Source organism: Benincasa hispida, chromosome 4 (genome assembly GCF_027475165.1).
Source record: "Benincasa hispida cultivar pf3 chromosome 4, pf3_genome.v1.1, whole genome shotgun sequence".
Lineage (NCBI taxonomy): Eukaryota > Viridiplantae > Streptophyta > Magnoliopsida > Cucurbitales > Cucurbitaceae > Benincasa > Benincasa hispida.
In genome coordinates this window covers 67,396,477-67,413,176 of record NC_143481.1, presented here as the reverse complement: position 1 = coordinate 67,413,176, position 16,700 = coordinate 67,396,477, and the positions used below count along the sequence as shown (strand labels likewise).

The 16,700-nt window shown below is 33.5% G+C and overlaps 1 protein-coding gene across 1 annotated transcript; it reads right to left on the bottom strand.

Moving 5' to 3' along the window:
• Nucleotides 1-3,521: 3,521 nt before the first annotated feature.
• Nucleotides 3,522-14,716, bottom strand: ARP2 (actin related protein 2). The gene is made up of 15 exons (XM_090312576.1): nucleotides 14,348-14,716; nucleotides 14,004-14,114; nucleotides 13,135-13,273; nucleotides 12,951-13,018; nucleotides 12,790-12,868; nucleotides 11,718-11,767; nucleotides 11,166-11,269; nucleotides 10,988-11,056; nucleotides 10,836-10,899; nucleotides 6,971-7,039; nucleotides 5,881-5,964; nucleotides 4,976-5,034; nucleotides 4,539-4,605; nucleotides 3,991-4,074; nucleotides 3,522-3,861 (listed from the first exon to the last, which is right to left on the bottom strand). Exons 1-15 carry the CDS (start codon nucleotides 14,387-14,389, stop codon nucleotides 3,781-3,783), a joined length of 1,170 nt encoding a protein of 389 aa, XP_090168702.1. The 5' UTR covers nucleotides 14,390-14,716; the 3' UTR covers nucleotides 3,522-3,780.
• Between the last annotated feature and the right edge of the window lie 1,984 nt (nucleotides 14,717-16,700).

Here is a 16,700-nt window from a genome sequence, read left to right as displayed (position 1 = left end):
AGTAGGAAATATGCTAAGAAGAATAATTGAAAAGTATATGAGATTATCGAAGCAACCAACCCAAAAGACCCACCTCAACCTCGAAGGTTTAGGTCGTCAAGGTGCCATCAAGTTTGCCCCCCTTGTGGGCCTGCTCTTTGCAAGCTCATGTTTGGAGCCAAGTGGACCATTTGGCCAAAAAAGCAGACCTCAATCTTCAAGTTAAAAGGTCGAGATCAGCCTACCCCAACCGGTCAGTACGAGATTTCTATTTGTGAAGGGATTGAGGAAATCCTAGATTTAACTCCACTATACATAGAACATGATAACACAATATTAGGCAAGTTCATCTTCTCCTTAAAAGTTTGCTTTTGAAATGGCATACTTTTTTGTTAAATGGAAAAAAAAAAATCACTGCCAAATAATAATAATAATAAAATTAATAAAGATAGTTTCAGAAAGAAGACCAAAATGAAATTTGATACAAAATTCAATAACCATTATGATGAAATAAAGGTCCAGTAAACTTCATCATTCCTAATTTGCTTTAATCCACAAAATCTTAAACTAGTGTGTGTAACCTTTGTCATTATCAAAATAAGACTTTAGTTTTTACAAAATCATTATAATGTAATTATTGAAAAACATAATTATACAGCCCATAATCCATCCAGCATTCCCATAATTCAAAGATTGTAAACTCCACAATAATAGAAGTTTAATATATATATTTTCTCCACTTTCCTACAGCTGCACCATTGCCAACTAATTACTTTATTCATATACACAATCTTAAATATTTAACTCTCACTCCCAACAAATACAAAAACAGTTAATATAGTTAAAACACTATTTTAGTATTCCTACGAATAGCACGAACATGCATTAGAGATGTTCATTTTCTTCATTTAAATAGGAAATTAAAAAAAATTCTCAATAAATTAAAAGATTATAACATTTAATTGTGTAGTATAATCTTTACCGATATATTTAGGGTTTCACGTGACGGTTTTATTTGTCGAAAAAAATAAAAAAGAAAAATGTTGTAATATAGAATTGTAAGAAAGAAAAGAAAAAGGACGAAAAGAAAACATAGGCAAAATCGTCGGGTAATAGCGTGGGTGGCGCCGTCTATTCCTTGGATTTGCCAAAGGAATTCAGTGTTTGTCCTTATTTTTTTGCTCTTTTCATTCTTAGTCGGCCAATTAAATTCTCCTAATTTCATTTAATCATTATATTTCTCTCTCTCACCAAATATATCACTATTTTCAAAGCTAATTCCAACCTTAATTTCAACAATAATCGTCTTCATCCTAAATATATATCTCATAATTAATCTCATTATTCATCATAATTTTTATATCTCGACAAAGTGAACTTACTTTGATATTAATTGACATAATTTTTTTATATATATCTTGATAAAGTGAACTTAGTTTGATAATAATTGACATAACTTTTTTCTTTAAAAATTAGATATTTGATCCTCTACTAAAAGAAAATATTCATATATCTCATAACCCTAAATTCATCTTTTCTTTTTGCTTTAACAACTAATCAATTTATTTTTCCTTCTTTTCCTATCTTTTTCTTCCCACTTGTACATCCTTTACATTTCTTCAAATTTTGTTAAGGTTGGTGGGATTCTACAAATTTAATTTTCAACCCCACAAGTGATTTTAAGCACTTCAATTTACCAAAATTCTTAAACTTTTAAAAGAGATTTAACATGATATATTATTTTTATAATATTATTTCCTCGTCCATTAATATCTATTACGCTTGTTAGGTAGTTTTCACAAATTTTCAACATGTTAAATTTATTGCTACCTACGTCAACTTAAGTTTCTGAGTTTAGCCAACTAGTTAAAATGTTAGAAGTCCGAATATCCACTTTCATGTGTAGTTGAACTAAAACATTTTTTTTAATTTAGTGGTGATTCAACCACATTTACATTTCTAAACGCTGTTTTTTGTTTTAAATTAGGTTAAATATATTGTTGTTGTGACCCTCTACAAGTCCTCATTTTTCAATAACCAAACAAATTTGAAAAAAAAATGGTAAAGTTCAAAGTTGTATGCTTATTCCTAACTTCAGTTTATAAAACAAACAAAAGTGCATATGATATTAGTTTTTAAATTAATTAAAGTAGAAAATAGAAAAATAAAAGAGATATTATAAAAAAATAAACATTTGGTATAGGGGTAGGAAAGTTTCAAGTCAAAGGATATATATAGGGTTAAATAGTTGAGGATGGATGTGAAATAATAGAATCAAAAAGGGTTGGAAAGGGTTTGTCAACACTTATTGAGAAAAACAAATAGGAAAAAAGGATTATTAAAGAGATGAATATATATAATTACAACATTACAAGACTTAGTCTTCATAATCTGTCCTTAAGGAAGAAGATATGATATTAATTCTAATTAAATGGAAAACTTCAAGTTGTATGCTTTGAGCTATTTTTGGAGACAGACAGTAACTTGTTTTATTCTTTGTATTCTTAGTTTTTGTGCAGCTCAAGAATATAACAAGAATATTATACTTATATATATATATATATATATATATATAGAAATATGCATGGAGGATATATTAATATCATATATGTTGAAGCCAAGGTAAATGCTGTATATATTGGAGAATATACAGATGAAAATTTTGGCAAGCCCATTTCCAAAAGGATTGTTCCCAAGCCCACTACAAAAATCATTAACTTCTTGGTTGGTGTTGGGCATAGTTTTATTAAGATGTGAAAGTTCAAGAGAAAAAAATCAACTACAAAATTGTAAAAATGATCAAAGATTGGATATTTCCAGATCAGTGAGTGGTTGTCTATCAATAATGTAAATAAAATTATGTGAGCTTAAATATTGTCCCAACTATGAAGAGATGTTCATTTCTCGATGAATAGTAATTATTAGAGATGTAAACACAATTATATAATGTAGGATGCATTGCCAGAGTGAGTTTAACTCAATAATAATTGGCACAATTTTAAAGTGGGGTGCATTTAAACATATAAATAAATATCGCATCTTATTAATTTGAGACTTGAGACAAAAGTAAAGAAGTATATTTCTTCCAACGGATAGCACTAGGAGTTGACTATCACTGCATTTGATAACCATTTAATTTTTGAAAATTAAATATATTTTTTCTCAATTTTTTACAATATTTTACATCTTTCTTAAAACAATGATGTAGCTAACTCCATGTTTACAACTCCAATTATAATAATTGATGTTCCCCACTATTATGACCTACAATTAACTACAATATTACTATTTCAAATCCATCTTGATTATGGTGTTTATTATTTCCTACTCATCCTCTCTTTCACTTCTTGTTACATTGTTTACTGTTCTCTCCTAAGACTAAAATAATTTGCACCCCAAATACATACTATTACTTACAAAACCATTTAACTCACTAATAACCATTGTCCACTCAATGCCTCAAACGCCTCCTGCATTCTTTAGTTTCAAAACTTGACTTGATTTTTAAAACATTGGTAAAGAGTAGATAACACAACAAGAAATTTATAGGTTAAAGAATTGTTTATAAACTTAATTTTCAAAAACTAAAAACTAAAACAAATGGTTACCGAATAGAGTCTATATGATTTTGATCATCATATTCAAACATACCAGCAATATAAAAATATAAGATTTTCCCATTTTATGCCACATGATCAACCTTGTCTTCATAAGCCAAGTCATAAAATTGTAGACATAGTATATTTCCATCATCCTCCAATGGTTTGAAGAGCGATCATAAAGACAACTAATTGTACAGAGTCACGCCTGGCCACATTTGCTTAGACAAGCAACACCTTCTTCTAGATAATCTTCCCTGCTGATCCAAAATTCAGGTGCATCCTGGATGTGTCAATAAGGAGTTCATTTAGAGTGACCTATTTTCTCAAATGGTTTATGATGTTATTGATATCACGATTCTGGTTTGTAATATCAATGGAAACAGCAACACCAAAGCCATATAATCTATACCTTCATTATTCCTGCTAGGACTGCACCTCCCAGATACACCATGTGCTTTCTTCTTGGTGGATCCTCGATACGCAATCTCAGTTTCTAAGAATCAAAGGACGAAGATATACTAAGAGTTCAGCTACACCTTCCATTTTTTTTTTTTTACATCCGTGAGTGTTCAAATCAGCTTACGCACACTTCGTCTAATCTTACAAAACAACCCGCTTGACCCAACAATATTTGGGAGTCAAGGAAACCCATAGGATATTAATCATAGGTAGGTGGCTACAATGGATAAAAGTTATGACCTCTTAGCCCTTTATCAAGGTCATGACCTCTTAGCCTTTTATCAATGTCATATATACCTTCCAATATTATCCTGCTTTTCCAGTTTAATGTTAAAAACTCAGAAAAGATCAACTCATTTACAACCGTTTATTTGGTAATGACTTGGGCGAAGTCCTAAAACCATCTCAGGTGTATCAAATATTCATTAAGGATCTTGTCAATCAGATTAATTACAGGCATATATAACTAATGGTTAACAGTGTCGGATAAAATGTTACCTTTAAACCATCTCTGTTTCCCTTCAAGACGACTTCGAGATAGCGGTCAAGTATTTCTTTCTCCAAACTGAATATTATTACAATCAGTCAACATGTTATCAAGATCTAAACTTGTGGAAAAAAAGAAGTAAATATATAGTAAATACCAATTACGGGTCGACCCTATCAAAATCAATCATGAATTACGATGGTATCACAAAAATAATAAATAAGCCTACCATCACCTTCTAACAATGAGGAATAAATGGCTCCTCCGAGGCGTAATAAACATAACTATAGCAATGAGAAGTTGTATTATATCAAAAAAAATAGAAAATAAAAATAAAACCTTTTACAAAAGGTTTTAACAAAAATCAAGCCCTTGAAGGAAACAGCTTTATTAAAGGTCTACAGTTCAAGAATAATATAATTACAGACCAAGAAGAGCTAAACATTACCGACTAGGTAATCCTGGATACATTGTGCTCCCACCACTTAAAACGATATGCTGGTAAAGCTGCAAAGCAATAATATTCATATTTAATTTAACATGAAAAGGAAATAAAAGGAAGTACTAAATCGTGAAATTAAGTGATTGCTCAGCCCAACTGGTGGCTGTAACTCGCATGAGATAGCAAATTTAAGCATCTCAAGAGAAGAGGAGAGTAAAGGAAAAGATAATACAAAGATTTATACGCAGTACTTAGAAGGGTAAGTTGTTTTCTGATTGTCAATTCATAGTTATATATGGCTCACCAATTCATCAAAACATCGATGTGCATTTGAACAGTATTGATTTCTCATGCTAGAGTACACTCATTTATTTCCTATCAGGCTATCACTCTCTCCTTTTCCCTGCCCTTGCACATTTCCTCCCAGCTACTTTCCCTGTTGTTTGTATACGTTTTATTATTACACCATGGATCCTTCGTCTTACATCTTACTCCCCCGTCATTTTCAAGTTGAAAAAAGGACCTCAAAATTTCATTTGATACCTCATCCAATGGTGGAGCAAGGACAATAAAAACTTGTCACCTTTTTTGTGCTTCTATTTGTGATCTAAAAAGTATTTAATTTGACCATCTAACACGAACACTAAAAAGTACATGGGCATTGTGCCTAAGAATCCAATAAGAGTCAACAGGCACAAACCACACCTTTCTAAATTCACTCCTCCCAATTGGCACAAAGGTTGAGCCTGGAGAGGCTTTCAGGCTAGGCCAATGCCCGGATATGCTCCTAAAAACACTAGCTGAAACTTATGTTATATTAATTCATTTTATATCTTTAGCAAAAACCCATCAAAAGAGGAACCAAACGGAAGATGTTGTTTCTTGAAAGCATATGGAAGGTCTAATCATACCATCATCCGGTTATCAATATCCATTTCTTGTATGCAACGAAAAACCATATCTGCCATGCCATCCCCTTCAACATCTATCAGTTCCTTCATGAAAAAAAATAATAATAAACAAATAAATTTATTATTTAATCAATATTGCTATAACTACAGTGCAAATAACTCTGCAAAAGAATTTAATAATAAAAATTACTGCATGTAGTAAAGATAATTGCTTCTATGATACCATGTGCCTTCTAGTAAGTTCTTTCTAGTTTCTGTTCATTTAATTGTCTCAAGTAATGTTGTGTGCTTTTGGACAATTTCCAGTTCCAATAAAACTTATAACTTATTAGATAGACACAGTTCGTCCCCATTCAAGACAGTTGGGAAGTTTTTGCCATAGGCCGGGGCAGATTTAGTATGGCCTAGAGGTGCTCGATCCCCCTCTCAACTTTGTGCTCTTTATATATTATATAATACAAAAAACTAGCATAGTATCAAAACACTAGCTAGCCGAATGGTAAATTTGCCTTCCAGCCCCCCTCTAGACCCAGGTTCAAGCCCCACTCATTATACATATTTTTACTAAATAATATAAAACCCACCGTTAACACAATTTCTGGATCCGCCACTGGCTACAGAGGGAGGGGCACAATAAAGTGGAATGGCATGTTTTTCCTTTTGGAGTGTGGACTTCATTTTTTTTTTCCAAAACTTTCCTCCCTTTCCCATGGCAGCCCATTAGAGCTTTTTTGTAATCCAATTAGCTTGCTCTTTCTATACAGTGCTTTATTTTGATCAACTTTTCTCCGTCCTAACCAAAACTGTGACGAATAAATCAAATGACTAATGTCCCATTCTTACATGAAACGTAGGAACTAGTATTCCATATCTGTGCCCAATATTATGTTGAAGTAGGGTAAAAATGAGCCATAAAAAGTAATCAAATGACTAATGTCCCATTCTTACACGAAACGTAGGAACTAGTATTCCATATAGTCTGCGCCCAATATTACGTAAAAGTAAGGTGATAATGAGCCATAAAAATTAATAAATAAAACTCAAAGCAAGGCCAAAGAAAAGAAATATCAGTTAAAAAGCACAGGCTTACTGGAGTAAAGAGCGCTTCAGGAGCTTGAAAACGTTCAGTGCCAACTTTGATCACCCTTCCATCTGGGAGCTGGTCGAAGTAACTCAGAAAAGTGAAATTAAAATAACAAAAAAGTAACATATAACTCTCAGTGAGACCAAAACCAAGTACAAAGATTATCAAATCAACAAACTTAAAAAAAGACTGCAAAATCACGCCAGAAAAAAAAAGAACATGAGAAACAGTGCATGGATAGGAATGAGGATAATTACATGGAGACGGCGTGCCAATTTTTGGGGGAGAAAAAAAGATGATGCAGCCTAAGAAACCTTAAGGAGTAATCCTCCAAGAATCAAGATTGTGAATCTTTTATTAGAATGATAATGTGTTTCATACAAGAGGGGAATGTTCCTATTTTTAGAGTTTTATTACAATTGAAGGTAAATTGGGAATTAACCTAGAACATTGCCTGATTACCCACCCAATTAACCCCTATTCTTCTTACATCATTCTACCCTCTAAAAAGAAAATTCATCCTCAAGTTTGAAAAAGAAAAAAATATGAAGCAAACAAGGAATGAAATAAACTAGTTCGACAGAGTATGACGAAACCAACCTCCTACATTGTGAACAAAAATATTATGATCAAAGGGATAAATTCGAGATAAAAAAAATCTAATATTGCCACCAAAAGATGAACTTCTCCATCGGCTATAAAGTCAAAAACAGATGTTTCCTTCAAGCTCATTCAAAACTGTATTCAAAGGATCAATCACCTTCCAAAGATAACATTCAAGAATCGCGTCTTCCAAAGATAATCATTCAAGAATCGCGTCTTCTTTATCATTCGCTTCAAGTTCTTCGACAATTTGGTGATCCATTTCCAATGCAATCAACGTGTCATTGTTCTTGGTCGATTCTTGCTCAGTGTTCGATGCCACTTTTCCATCTTCTTCATTGGATTTTTCTTCTTTACTTGAGACAATTTCCAAATTGAAATCTTCAAATTCTTCTTTTTCTTATTTTTCTTCTACTTCGTTCGTATGATTTTTGTCCCAATTACCTCTATTAACTATGTGGGTCTCAACAAGATTTTTCCTAATTTTATCTTCAAGATTTTCTATTCGAAAAGTCTCCAACCATGATTTTCTATTCTTGAGCTCTTGCAAATGAATTGATAAATGAACAATATGTTAGTCATTTTTGCTAATGAAAGTTGGATTTCTTTTGTTGTTTTCTTTATTTCCTCCAATGGTACGGGATCAAAATAGTCATTTTGTTGGTCTTGGATATGTTTCAATCTCGTAGTGGGTATTGAACTCATCCATTGATTTTCTTGAATCAACCTTTCTTGATCGTGTTTCATAACCAAAAAATAATTTCGAACCTTGACCGTTCTTCTTGGGCTGTAAAAATTCATTCTTGATGATCGATAATTCTTTAATTCATCTAATTCCCAATCTTTACATTGATTTCTTGAAAAATGGATTTGATTGGACCGTTGAGCCCTTTTTCGAAATTTTCGCCTTCTTATTTATCCCAATTTGACTTGGAAACGACTTTAGAGTCACTAGAATCACTAGAATCAAATTTTCAATGTGGATAATGATAGGTCCTTTGAGAAAATCAAGCATGGGCAAAATTAGTAGGTTGAAATTCTTCTTCTGAACCACTTGAGTCATAATCTCAACATTGTTTTTGGAAGTAAAATTGATTTTCTTATCTATAACAACTGCTGGTTTTTTTCTTGAACATCTTCTTTGATCAACAATAATCCATTCTTGCAAAATCTTGAAAAATCTTTGGTTTCTTCTTTCTTTCTTGGAATTTCAAGGGTTCCCCCTAATTAGATGTGGGTTGTTCAGCAACAAGCACAACCCATGAAGTTCCCTCTTGTGATCGGCGTCACCAAGAGTTTCCTGGACTTCCACTAGCGGCAATCAATGTTGGCCCAGACGAATGCTCTGATATCAAATTGATGTAGCCTAAGAAGCCTCAAAGAGTAATGCTCCAAGAATCAAGATTGTGATTTTTTTATTAGAATGATAATGTGTTTCATACGAGAGGGGAATGTTCCTATTTATATAGTTTTTATTACAAGTGGGATAAAAAGGGAATTAACCTAGAATGTTGCCTAATTACCTAATTAACTCTTATTCTTCTTACATCAAAATAATAATGATGAGACATAGTAGGACTCAGAGCAAATTAGTTAAAATATATTTTTGAAAATATATTTATTTATAATGGACAGGTTGAATGCTCCAACATACTTTTGAGATTACGAGTAAAAGTATGGAAGACACCTATCTAGAATATTAAATCCCTAGATACGGTAGAATAGTCAACCAGTGGAAGTTGAAACATTTGAAGAAGCCATCAACCTTCACTAAATAATAACAAAAGCAAGACATTTCATCCTTCTCTCATGTACTAAAAAGGGGTTGGCCTACCCTTCCGAACAATAAGATGCACTTTGGCACATAGTAAACAAATACGGAATAGACTTTTATGGTGGTGCTTACCGCTAGGGAACAAAGAGTGATGCTTCTAGAATAAGGTAATGGATGAAAATTCTATAGTTTAAATCAGTGAAGGAGAGTTCCTTTAAACACAATGTGGGAAATAGAAGAAACATTCTTTTAGGGGAATATACCTTGGCAGCTGAAAACTCACTAGAAAACCTTTTTTTTTTTTTTTGGTCATCTATCTAAGAATCATACCATACTGGGCTGCTAGGAGTAGACGTCCAAAAGCTGGGACCATCGAGTACCTAAAATTCAGATCGGTGGAACAATAATTTATTGAAATGGTTGGCTTCCTGGAGAGAAACCCAAGTTGCACATGTGCAACAATAGCAAAGGGGTCTGGAACCATTAAGGGAATTCAACTCAAAGTTCCTCTTACCTATCCTGCTGGATAGACAAGTCTCACTACCAACCCTTCATACAGTGGCAATCTAAGAACAAAAGACCCAGTTGGAGTTGTTGGCTTTTAGGCCCATCATCCTCAGAGGCCATTTGTTTCGCGGGCATCTTAGATTTCCACGAGGTGGACATTTAAATTACCATGTTTGTTTTGTAGTATTATAAGATGTTCGGACATCTAAAGATTTCTGGATATCCTTGGATGCCCGGACAAAGGGCATATGAAGAGTTTTGATGTCCTCCTGAAACATGGGTTTTCCAGATTCCCGAGTGAGGGCATCTCCATTTTACATTTTTGTCCTTCCTTTTATTTTATTTTATATATATATATATTAATCTTCATTTACATTAGATAATTAAAATAAATACGGTTAACACTGCATCATATATTTTTAGTTATATCGCAATTCTTATTATTTTTTAGCAATATATTCAAATTTATATTTAAATTGATATTTATTTTATAAAAAAATCTTAAATTATGATACATTATTTTGTTGAGGAAAATAACATACAAAAATAATATAAATTGTATTAATTTTAAAAGAAATTCAAATTGATAAAACAAATATGTTATATAAGTTCAAATTATATCAAATTAATCATAAATTAATAAATAGTCGTAAGGACATTCTTGAAACTTTATGTAAATTTAAGACATTTCCAAGTAGAAATCCTACAAAACAAACATAACTATCAAAATATTCCCAGATATCTGCAAAAATACACCTACAAAACAAACATGGTAATCTAAAGATGCTTGGACATCTATAATTCCAGGCATCTAAGATTTCGGTTATCTACATTCCTCAAAAACAAACGGTCCCTTAAAGTTATGTAGCTATGTTCATGAGGTTTATTACTGTTGTGGCATCCCGACACTTTGATCACGTCAGAGGTGGTTACTTATATGGAGTTGATTGATTTGAATTTTCAGAAGAATTCCCAGAGGTTACTTACAGTGTAGTTCTTGACGAGAATGGTGGTCTCAAGCCCCAGTTGATATTCCCTCTTGTAATCATAACTGCACATATATACATATTTATGTACCATCAAAACAAAGTGAATGAGCACATATCAAAATGCATACAAAGTCAAATTATTTAGTTCACCTTATATAGCATAACTTCTCTTTGATTTCCCTAACAGTCTCAAAATCAGCAGATCTATTCATAGCATACCTTCAAGAAGTTGCATGTGTTAGCCAAAGAAACAATCCATTTAAATGATGAATTAGTTTTTTAGTTCCACCCATATCATGTTGACTGTGCAATGAAAAATAATCCCTACCCTCTCCGTGAAAGTAAATCAACAAGATATGAAGTAATGTGCCGCCCAGCTACATTCATTCTTTTTGTAAGATGAGGAAATGAGTAACCATCAACAACTGGAACCTGGAGAAAAATCAAGCATCAAACTCGATCCACACTCTCCACATAAGCCTCACAATACTCATAAGCTGTTACTTAAAATATCAAAAGTAGTTTCCCATGCAGAGTACTTGTTTGATAGAATAATTAGTAAAACAAAATGAAAATGCATTTTGTTAATTTAATGTATTTTCTTCAATGTCTAACTAATAATCTTTTGCACAACTGAACCTCCTTCCTTCAGTAGGGCTCCCTTTTAGGGCTTGGTTTTTTGTATGTCTTGTATTCTTTCTTTTCTTTTTTTTTCCCCCTCAATGAAAGTTGTTTTTAACTAAAAATAAGGAAAAACCTCACAAAACATGACACTAAAGCAAGATAAACAAATCAACTTTGCTCACTAAGAAGTATATGGAAGAGAAAAGTCTATCCGTGAGCTTTATGAAAAGATTTCAACAATACGTAAATCATTTACCACATGAGTGACACCATCACCAGAGTCGATGACTAACCCAGTCAGTAAACCTGCCAGCGCCAAAAAGTTGAGTAAAGAATTAGAAGAAAAATTAGATGAATTTGAGGGTGTTTATCATAGGTGTGTGCGTTATTCTTCACCATCAGTATCACAATCAAATCTACCTTTTTTTTTAAAAGGAAACGATTCATTGTATTAATAAATAGAAAGGAGCGAAAGCTCTAAGTACAAGAGGGTTATACAAAGAGCAAAGCGAGAATACAAGTGTTTGTAAAAGGATCAGGAGATGCACCCGGACGTCTCAACTAGGTTGACACTCCCTTAGCACCCTCATCATCTCCAATTCTAACCCATAACTGGGAGATATAATAACAAGATTACAAAATGAGGACAAAGCCTAAAGAAACATCAAAAGTGAAAAATTAAAGATAAAGCCAAAACAGTGGCCTGAAACTTATGGAAATATATAAAAAGTTCAATAAGTGCTGCTGAAATCTGGAAGTCTGGAAATGTTTAGTGCTGTCCGATAGGAGGGGTTGAGATAAAGGCCCCCGAATTGAGGTTGAAATCTGAAAGGCTGTAGGCACGGAAATGATCGGAAAGGAGGCACCACGAGGAGGCTTGACGACGGGCAGCTTCAAAGCGGTCTTGGCATCTAGTGGCTTTGTTACGGAAAATCCTTTGATTTCTTTCAAACCAAAGGTCTGCCAATAAGGCTTTTACAGCATTACACCATAACAAATGGATGGATTTGTGGGGAGATGGGGCCGGCAAGGAGCTGAAAAACGTTACTTTTGAAATCATTGCACAAGGTCCAAGAAAGATTGAAAAAACACAGCAGCTTTTTCCAACACCAATTTGAATAAGGGCATGTAAAGAAAAGGTGAAGGGAGTCCTCACTAATCAAATCTACTTTTTAATTCAACAATTATGATCTTCTAAACAAAACATAAGGAAATGTGCACCTAGATTGAAAAGTGAGAAAGATAGAGAAAGAAAATAGGGGAAAAAGATGACAAATTTAGAAAAATAACTAAGCACAATTTTGACCTTCATTCATCTTTATAAGCACCTTGAGCATACAAAGTTAAAACTGCTTGGATTTGAATGAAGACCCCAGAAAAGTTGTACTTCTCAAACATGGTCTCAACCTGTAAGGTTAAATTGACCCAACTCATTACATCGAGCAAATGAAATTGAAAGAACATTGAAAGAAAATCAAATATCACAAACCATTTTTTCACGGTTCTTTGAAGGATTGAGAGGTGGGTCTGTGAGCAAAATTTTACATTCTTTTGGATCTATCTATCGACAGAAAACACAAGAGCAATTTAGCTCAACATTATGATTTGTCCATGGGAAAAATATATAATGCTCGTACTAGGTGGTAAATGGGAATTTAAGTGCAAGAAAATACTTGCCTTAAGTTCGTTGAAAAATGCATGGTCCCACACATGACACATATCATCCCAATTTTGTACGATACCATTATTAACTGGATAAGTTATATCAAGCTGATGGCGCAAATCTGCACAGCTTTCTCCAACAACAATGTCCTGGGAGTAAATCAAAGAAAAGACTTGAGAATGAATAATCAATTAATAGTAACTAACCTCGGGATGACTTTTTCTATGAAAATATGATATCTTGATTGAAAATATCTTCAATTCACTACACTACAATATTCTCACTCATAAAAGATAATCTCTACACAGGAAATGATCATGTCTACCCAAATTTTACGGCACTCTGGATATATAATTAAATTCAAAATCTGTGATTTAATATGGTATCAGAGCAAGTTGGTTCAGAAGGTCATGTGTTCAAACCTCCGCTATGTTATTTCCTCCCCAATTAATAGTGATTTTCACTTGTTGCATCTTCTTCATATTTCAAGCCCACAAGTGAGAGAGGAGTGTTAGTGATATATAATTAAATTTGCCTTTACTCACTAGCTTAAGCTTTTGGGTCAATAGGTGATTTAATAATCAAAACATCGAACTACCTTTCAGAGTAGAAAATGCAATGATAGCTATCAAATGGATTGAAAGTTGAAATTTTCTGACCATAGACAAACCACCTTGCAGAATGAAACCATAAGGGGAATATACTCATCATCAAATGGTCACAAAACATCATGACTAAAGTCCTTGCAGTGTGAGCTAACGATAGAAATGAGAAATCAGTCATGATAGTATGCTAACCGATGAGTACCCCAAATAAACATATCAACTCTTCCTTTTCACACCCAGAAAAGAACTCATTAAACACAGGGAAATCACAAACCTTCAACTCCTGTTCGATGAGTGATTCTTCATAGCGAAGCAGCGGCCTTCCCACCACACAAGGAAAAACAGAAGTGGGAAAGTTCTCCCCGGCAAATCCACATTTTACATACTGCGATTAATCAGCAATCTAATGTTAGGCAACCGAATCAAAACACATTAAAAAAAGTGAGCTCAATTGGGACAGGTGAGGCGAACAACAGAAATCTCGAGCAGAAGCATATGAAATAATGGGTAGATTTACAGAGGAGTATGCAAGATCGAGCAAGTGGGCGATCAAGGGGAAATAAATCAATAGCTCGAAGAAGTGTGATTAAAATAAGAAGAAGAAGAAGAAGAAGATACCCCAGTGCCATTGTCGCAGACGACAACATTCCGATTATCCATGCGGTGGCGATGCGGCTGAGTAGCTGATGGTAGTGGTTGCCACTTTTGTGAGACGGGTTTGGTTGGGTTGCGACGGCTTGAAGTTGAAGTTAAGGAAAGTAGGGAAGCGTCAACGAATAGAGATGCCAACAGATACTAATAGCATACAGAATTACACAGCCTAATACTTCAAATGCGCATCGTCTACAAACACAACCCCAAACTTTGCCAACCGCACAGATCACCCATAAGCCTACACGAGGTTTCTTTACCAATCTCAAAAGGAAACAAAAATTCGTTCTTTTAGAATTGGGAAACTTACTCTTCAAATTCATACGGGGGAATTTCATATTTGCTATAATTGACATAGTGTTATTCTTTGGCATCAAAGGTTCAATTATCATTCTTGTAATTAGTGTACTAAAAAATTATTAACATAAACATGGTTAAACTGACATGTTGACATTTGAGTCTTGCTTTAGGTTTCGCTATAAGTCTTCGATGGTCTTGACGTTTAGCTCAAATTTGGACTCGATATACTCTGAGTTGACCTACTTAAAAAACTCTCGCACCGATGTGGCACTGAGCTTATTACACATTGATGTCTAATTTAATATAAGGAGTGACTAATTTAGTTAAACATAAAAGAAGTAAAGTCGGTCTCTCATTTGAAGATTACTTATTCTACCCTTTTGGAATGGTCAAATATGATTACATGTGACGATAGTGGTGTAAAAGACGTTTTTGGTGCTCGAGGTTGTTGGATCTAGTTTGGTTAGTTCTCGATCGGTATATATTCATCAAGTTGGTTGGTTGGCCAAGCCCCAAGCACTGACATTTCCCTTTAAGGACGTACCTCTACTTCCTTCTAATATCTTGTGGGTTTGGGCCCAGCCTTGGACTTAAACCTTATCTTGAACAACCCTCAACATGACATAAAATCTAAACTCTTGATCAATCATAGATTCAACTTCCCGTCTCCAAAGCTTTGTACTTAAAACATGGTTTTGGTACCTTCAATTGTTTTTTTATTCGATCAATTTTTTTTAAATGCAGTTATAATTCTATGTCTAAAGGTTTTCATTCTAAAAAAATAATAATAATAAATCCAAATGGTATTTAAACATTTCTTCCCTATATATCTTTATCTTTATAAAATTGAATTATTAATTTGGAATCAATATATTCTCAATTCTCATGAAATAAAAGTTGATCGTTCGGTCAGTTTTGATATATTTTATTCTTTAAAAAAATTCTATAATTTTTCAAACCGACATCGATCGACCCCTCTCCTTCTCCGACCGACCAATCTTGATTGACTCGATTTTTTGATCTATCATGCTCACCCTAGTTCAATCATTGTCGTGTGTGAATTTGTTTGGACACTACAAAATAAATAAAGCATGTAACAACTAACATATTACAAGACATTCAAATTCGACCATAAAAAATGGGAAAAAAAATGCACAAAAAACCTATTTTAAAGGTACAAAATGGAAAATTACTCAAATTTTGAAAAAAAAATGTCAAATGATTCTTTTTTGAAGTCATGATTACGTGAAATTACAATATCGCCCTTACTTTCTTACTTTCTTTTTTTGTTTCCTTTTTCCTCTTCCTTTCTCCCTTTATTTTATTCTTTCATTGTAACTTCTTCTTAACCAACTTCTTCTCTTCTGTGCATCTTCTTCTTTTCTGACACTGCGAGTTCACACAAGCAGTTCCTACTCTGATGAACAAGAGCGAGGTCTCGTTCCTACTCTGATGAACAAGAGCGAGAGCGAGACCGATAGAGAGGAGTGATTTTGTGAGTAAGGAAAAGAAGAGCAAAACCGACAAGAGCAAAAACGGCTTGAGCGAGATGGGCGAGAGGGGGAAGAAGACAACCCATTGTTCCATGGATGTTTGCAAACGGATCATTAGCGAAAGGGAGAACAAGACTAAGAGCGATATGCTTTTCCACGTGCGCACGAGTATTTTTTGGTAACTTCACCCGAATTTGACATCAGTAAAAGGTCATTTAGTATTTTTTTTTTTTTTCAAAAAGGGATCATTTGACTTTTTTTTCCCAATTATTGGATCATCCATACAAATTTTCTGATAAAAAAATGAATAAATTCAGCCTATGAAGCATAGATACTTCATGTGAGACAAAGAATCTGTATCAAACACGTATAAGACTGATACTTACAGATATGTATCTAATTCGTGATTTGATATTTCTCAATCTAAAACTAGACAACCTATTAAAAAAAAAAAACTAACTATTCGAGTCCAAAACTAAAAGGAAGAACAAAAAAATAAAAGACCAAACTCTAGATTCATCTAATAT

Excerpts from the sequence above, each read along its gene's own strand:
- ARP2 (XM_090312576.1), bottom strand. The coding sequence starts at position 14,389 with ATGGATAATCGGAATGTTGTCGTCTGCGACAATGGCACTGGG. Across the intron at positions 7,040-10,835 it reads TTCTCGTCAAGAACTACACT|CTCCCAGATGGAAGGGTGAT; the intron begins GTAAGTAACCTC and ends TACTTCGACCAG. Across the intron at positions 3,862-3,990 it reads TCCTAGCAGGAATAATGAAG|GATGCACCTGAATTTTGGAT; the intron begins GTATAGATTATA and ends TGACACATCCAG.